At 41.2% G+C, this 6,928-nt stretch overlaps 1 protein-coding gene across 1 annotated transcript in view; it reads left to right on the top strand.

The window, feature by feature from the left end:
• The first annotated feature begins 3,503 nt into the window (after positions 1 to 3,503).
• Positions 3,504 to 6,928, top strand: part of acss3 (acyl-CoA synthetase short chain family member 3) — a 30,786-nt gene continuing 27,361 nt past the window's right edge. The window contains exons 1-2 of the mRNA XM_049473909.1: positions 3,504 to 4,086; positions 6,364 to 6,508. Coding sequence (XP_049329866.1) covers positions 3,737 to 4,086; positions 6,364 to 6,508 — 495 coding nt within the window. The 5' untranslated portion in view covers positions 3,504 to 3,736. The remainder of the gene's footprint in view (positions 4,087 to 6,363; positions 6,509 to 6,928) is intronic.

The raw sequence follows: 6,928 nt of genomic DNA, 5'->3' as shown, positions 1-6,928 counted from the left end.
CAGAGAATGTATGATAGTCCCTAAATATTTTCATTGCGTTTATTTTCTCTTTTTACAGTTTTTCTTTTCTCTTTTTCTATTCACTTGTATAATACGAAATAAACAATCACTGAAAGTGTGCAACTTACATCTGGAGTCAGACCTGATCCATGCGGGGAAAAATCTACCCCTCTTTCCGTTTTCCAAACCTGAGCACTTCGTCACATCTTCACAGTGTCCAATAACGTAAGCACAAGATTTAATGGCCTCACAATGCTTTAGGTATTTCTAATGAGTGGATAGTGGAAGTAGTACCAGTAAGTGTTCCTAATGAAGTGGCTATGCAGTAAGTAGAAGCACATAATGTAATAGGATAGTGTTTCTAATGAAGTGCCTCTAGCCACCTTCAGACAGCCTGCCACTGTTTTAGCTGATTTTAGTTTTTTTTTTTTTTGTTAGTTTTATTATCTTTGATTTTTTTAACATATGATTTTATGGTTCCTTTCCTTAAATTCTTTTTTACCTTATCTGTTTTATAACTTTTTTATAATAACTATAAATAATATAAATATAATATAAATATTAATCTAATTAAAATGCTGTTTTTTATTATTTATTTATTTTATAAAAAAAAAAAAAATGTCAATCCATCCCTATGAAATTGCTCGGCTACATTGTAAATGAGGGCCACCCTCAATGTACTCAGAGTTTAAATAAAGGTGGATTGATTGATTGATTGATTGATTGATGTGGCCATGCAGTGAGTGTAAACACAAGGTGCAGTAAGTGTTTCTAATAAAGTGGCCAGTTAGTGGTAGCACTAGGTATAATATCAGTGGTGTTAGGTGTAGTTTATAATGTATGTGTTTCTAAAGCCTGCCTGGAGGGAAGCGCACACCTGTACCACTGTGCCCTCAGGGCAGAGTGTAGGTGTAGAGGCTGACTCCAGGCCTCAAAGGCTTCACATCAATGCCAGACAATCCACACAGCCTGTCCAACATCCTGCTTCAGCACTTTTCTCTTTTCAGACATAAAAATCCTTCCGATTTTACATCCCAGCTCATCAGGTATGAGAATCCCGTCAGTTTTGAACCCTGAGGAAGCTCCTGCGGCGGTGTGCAGTACACTCAGAGCGCTCTGCAGGGGATCAGCTGAGCAGGAATGAGATTGTAATTGGTTTCTTTTGCACGCTCTACTTCGAGGCCTCGATTTATAATAACCTTGTCCACACCGCCGGGTCCTGCAAGCTTTTGGGACAGAGCGAATGCATCCGGCCCAATAGAACCACCGGATGAGGCTAGTTAGTATTGTAGACCACAGCTCTCTCACTCAGGGGACTGAGATACTAAAGTGGAGTACAATCATTATCCTTTATAAGTCGTTTTTTCCCTTAACCTTAAAATGGAAAATACAGATTAGATTCAAACTTAGATTTCAGGCAACAGCTACTACACTATATAGACAAAAGTCCTTGATTTCTCCAATATCAAATCTTTGGAGTAGACACTAGGTCTTGCCACAAGGGGGCTTAAAGTGCTCCCCCCACTGCTCTATAAGAAACCTCTAAAAAGCTACCTTTGTAATGTGGTAGTGTACCTGGTGAGAGATCATTGACTGCTAGACATGCCTCTACAATGCACTCGAAACTTTGCTCAATTCACAGACTTTGAGAGGAGAAGTATCACTGAACAAAGAGCAGCAGATGAGCTGTAAGAATACTGACCAGCATTCAGCAACAAGAATGTTAGTGAGGTCACGATCAAAGTGTGTTGGAGGATGACCACCACCCTACTTCATCCCCAACCTCCCAACACACAGTACGTGTCTGATCAGAAGAACCTCAACTAACCGTGTTATTATCATGGTGGATCAACAGCAGTGTGTGTGTGTGTGTGTAGTACAATAAGTGTGTGGAATGAAGAGAGTGTGGCTGAAAGCTATGAGACTCACAGTGAGTGATGAAAGAGTGTGAGAGATGGAGGAAGACTGTTAGAGAGAGAGAGTGTGTGTGTGTATGTGTGTGTGTATGTCAGTGAATGACAACCTGCTTTTGTTATTCTCTCTACCACACAACACACACACATACACACAGAATAACATTGTAATATTCTAATACACTATATGGCCAAAAGTAATGGGACAGCACCTCATTTATAGTTTTTTTTCTGAAATCAAGTTTATTAAAAGAGTTTACCCTTCTTTTTCTGGAGTAACAACTGTCTCTACTGTCGAGACAGTAAATCCTGTAAGGAATCCTGTAAGAATTTGCGTGAACATTTGCGGAGAATTTGCATTCAGCAACAAATGTGTTTTTGAGGTCAGGGTCAAATGATGTTGAATGATTCCCCCAAATTAGTCCCATTTAAAAGTATTGGATGGAGCTCCATAATTTCAGAAAACACAGTTGCACTGCTTCACAGCTCAATACTGCAGGATTTATACCCCTCTAGCCCATGCCTGGCATTAGGCATGGTGCCCGCAGCGTCATTTATATTTATCAATCTGCTTAAGAGAGCCCTAATCTATTGGCAGTACCTGTTTATCTACAGGGCCTAGACAAGCTGCATGTGTACATTTGGACATCTGTGTCAATGGGAGCAACTATTTTAAGTAGCTGAATGTAGCCTTCATTAAAGGTGGTATTCACAATCACTTAGACAAATAGTGTAATGTTTTAATGATGCTGCTGGTGTTTCTGATAAAGGGGCCACACAGTGTTGTATGCATTTCTAATAAAGTGGCCAGTACAAGGGGTAATCAATGTTTCTAATAAAATGGCCATGCATTGTTGTAGGTATTTCTAATAAAGTGGCCAGTGAATGGAAGCACAAGGTGTAGCAGGTTTTCAATAAATTGGCCATGCAGTGTTGTAGGTGTTTCTGATAAAGTGTCCATGCAGTGTTGAAGGTGTTTCTAATAAAGTGGCCAGTGAATGTAAGCACAAGGTGTAGCAGGTTTTCAATAAATTGGCCATGCAGTGTTGTAGGTGTTTCTGATAAAGTGTCCATGCAGTGTTGAAGGTGTTTCTAATAAAGTGGCCAGTACAAGGGGTGATCAATGTTTCTAATAAAGTGGCCAGTACAAGGGGTGATCAATGTTTCTGATAAAGTGGCCATGCAGTGTTGTAGGTCTTTCTAATAAAGTGGCCAGTACAAGGGGTAATCAATGTTTCTGATAAAATGGCCATGCAGTGTTGTAGGTGTTTCTATTAAAATGGCCATGCAGTGTTGTAGGTGTTTCTAATAAAGGTGCCATGTAGTGTTATGTGTTTCTAATAAAATGGCCAGTACAAGGGGTGATCAATGTTTCTGATAAAGTGGCCGTGTTGTAGGTGTTTCTATTAAAATGGCCATGCAGTGTTGTAGGTGTTTCTAATAATGGGGCCAGGCAGTGTTGTATTGTAGGTGTTTCTAATAAAGTGGCCAGTGTGCGTGGAAGTGCAAGGTGTAGCAGGCCAGTTCAAGGGTAATCAGTGTTTCTGATGAAGTGGCCGCTGAAGGTCTACAGGCCGTGTGAAACTGACCCAGGGTCCAGAGTCCTGGGCTGTGATCAGCACAGGTCTGCAACAGTGGCCTCTGGCTGTGTTCTCGGGAACTGTAGATCAGACTGTGTTTTTGAGGAAACTCTGGAGTTGGAGGAACCGCCTCCTAAAGTGTTGGGACAGCCGCTCGCGCGCTCCAGCTGCTCTAAAGTTCTGAACAGAACCGGACCCTGGCCTGCAGGACTGCTGTGTGCAGAGCGCGGGATCAGCGCGAGGATGTATAAAGCGCGCGTGCTCAGAACTTTGCTCAGCAGAGCCGCAGCGCGCGCGGGTACTAACAGTACTAACTATGCTACTGCGTGCCTGTGTGTGCGCCCGCTGCAGGACTGCAGGTCACGTGACTGGGGGCAGTTTGGGGTAACAGTGCGGGACGGGGGCAGATGGACGCGAGCTGGGGACAGGAGGTGGGGCAGCTCGGGGGCAGCGCGAGCCCAGGTGTATGAGGGGGCGTTCCGGGGGGCGCGAGACGAGCCGGAGCGGTTCTGGGGGGAGGCGGCGCGCGGGGTCAGCTGGTTCACGAGCTGGGAGAAGACCCTGGACTGCTCACACCCCGCGTTCCCCAGATGGTAAGATAGAGAGAGAGAGTAGAGCTCACTGTCGCTTCTAAACAAGACGAGCACAACCTAGAGCCGAGCGTGTGTGAAACCATAGACATGCATACATGTGTATGTGAGAAACCTATTAAATGTTTAATATATACATTAGCGCCCCCCAGCGGCGTGGTGCCAATAACCAGCGTCTTGTTGGTTGCTTGGGTGGTTGCCAAGGTATTTAAATATTTCGCTAATATGTTTTCTGGTGGTTCTTAAGGTATTTAAGTTCTTTGCTAAAGTGTTTCTTGTTGGCTGTTAGGGTGATTGCTAGAGCATTTAGGTTCTTTGCTAAGAAGTCTCTTGGTAGTTGCTTGGACATTGAATTTCTTTGAAAATGTGTTTTATTGGTGATTGCTAGGGTATTTAAGTTCTTTGTAAGACGATTCTTGGTGGTTGCTAGGGTAGTTGCTAAGGTATTTAAGTTTTTTGCTAAGGTGCTCCAGGTTATTGTTTTGGCAGTTGCGTGTTTGCTAAGATGTTCTGAGTGGCTGCAAAGATGTTTTACCTGGTTGCTATGGCATTTGCCTTGTGGTTGCTGTGGTACCCCATGTTGTTGTTAGTCTTACTAGTGTATTTGTATCAGCATGATATTTGGGATCTATATGGTCTGCTCTGATTGGCTACTTTATATTTTTTATATTATACTTTATATAAATATGATTTATATCACAATTCAGGAGTTACAACACAAGATACAGTGGCTAACAAAAGATTCATACCCCTTGAACCTTTCCATATTTTGTCACATTACAACCACAAATATAAATATATTTAATTAAAACCTGTTGGAGTCTGCAAAAGACATGAGACTGAGGTGGGACAACAACCCTGAACATACAGCCAGGGCACAGTGGAATGGTTTAAAACAAAACATATTCATGTGTTAGAATGGCCCAGTCAAAGTCCAGACCAATCGAGGACTTGTGGCAAGATTTGAAAACTGCTGTTCACAAACGCTCTCCAACTAATCCGACTGAGCTTGAGCTGTTTTGTAAAGAATGTGCAAAGTTGGTAAAGACATACCCTAAAAGACTTGCAGCTGTAATTGGAGTAGAACTTAGATTGGGCCCAAAAAAATCCAGCCCAACCTGGCCCGAGGATTAAAACTAAGCTTTTTCTAATTATTTTTGGGCTGTTTAAATGAGCAAAATCTATTCAGAATTATGTTAATTAACAATGCAACACTGAAAAAGCATAGACCTATTATATAAGAACCATGTTTATTAACTTAACCGATCTCCCCAACTACTCTAATATAATTAACAATGTTTAAGAATATAAAAAAACTTTTTGAACAAACAAATCTTTTAAAAACATATAGCCTATAGCAAAACACAAAAAACAACAATGGCTATGCACTGCACAATCATTAAACTTAAACAGATCAAGAACAATAACATAATTTACAATTAATTTCGTCTACTCTAATGTAATTTTTTTTAAATATAAAATACGTTCTGAACACATTTTTTTTTATTTTAAGAATACAGCCTATGCGGAGAACATGAAATCAGCAATACGGCTACGCGCCTTCTTTTTGCTGTGGAATGCTAGGAGTGTGCTGAATCAACACACTCTACAAAGCCGACACACGTGTTGTTACTATCAACAACTAACTTGAAGTAGCTCCATACCTCTGACTTTTCTTCACATTGGGCCAAAATTAGCTCACCTGATATAATTTTTCTCCTCACCTCAGAAGACTCCATTTTGTTAGCCTGGCTATACAAAGCGCTGCAAGTCAAGTGCATAATGCGGTCCAGCTGATGTGTGCGCAGTACTCGCTGCAGTTCCAGAGCTGCGTGATTATAAAAGTCTAACCTGGCCCTGACTGGGGCCTCGGGTCGGGTTCACCAAGAGAATGTAAGCTTTAAAATGCAGCAAAAGGTGGTTCCATAAAGTTTTGACTCAGGGGTTCAAATACTTTTGCACACAACACTTTTCAGTTTTTGTATTTGGAAAAAATGTTTTTAATCATGCATAATTTCCTTTCCACTTTACAATTGTATACCTCTTTGTGTCGGTCTTTCACATTAAACTCCAGTGAAATATATTTATGTTTATGGTTGTAATGTGACAAAATATGGAAAAGGTCAAGGGGTATGAATACTATGTGTTGGTATAAATTGTATTTTAAATTATTCTAAATGTTGTAATGGGATACAATGTCAATATTTTCTTACACCCCCATCACTGGTATCACTGCTCTGTGTACACACTATTCTTTACCGGTTCTGTGTTCTGTTGCAGGTTTGTCGGGGGAGAACTGAACATGTGCTATAATGCTGTGGACCGTCACGTGGAGTCCGGTCGAGGGGAGCAGCCGGCCATCATCCACGACAGCCCCGTTACTGGATCCAAACAGATCTTCACCTACAGAGAGGTTCAGGATGAGGTAATATTAAAACATATTTTTATACCAAAAATTGAATAAAGGATGCCTTTTTTTCATCTGTGCAGTTCAAAGCAGATTATAGCAACTACATAGCAATACTATTCTAGCAACCAAGGAGTATTTCAGTGCAAGACCTTAGCAACCACCTAGCAACAACTTAACATCACTATTACAACATCGCAGCAACCACTTGTTATACAACTTGTTAAACTAGCAATTAGTTATCAACACTATAACAACCACATAGCAACCAATTAGAGACACTATAGAAACCACCTGGTATACTAGAGCAACCACCTAGAAGCACCATAACCCTTGCAACCATTTAACAGCTCCACAGCAATCACCTTGCAACATCATATCAACACTTAACATATGCCTAGGAACACTATATCAACCACCTGGGATACCAGAGCGACC

This window comes from Astyanax mexicanus, chromosome 2, assembly GCF_023375975.1.
Source record: "Astyanax mexicanus isolate ESR-SI-001 chromosome 2, AstMex3_surface, whole genome shotgun sequence".
Classification (NCBI taxonomy): domain Eukaryota; kingdom Metazoa; phylum Chordata; class Actinopteri; order Characiformes; family Acestrorhamphidae; genus Astyanax; species Astyanax mexicanus.
The sequence above is the reverse complement of the archived record's forward strand: the minus strand, read 5'-3'. Positions and strand labels throughout refer to the sequence as shown.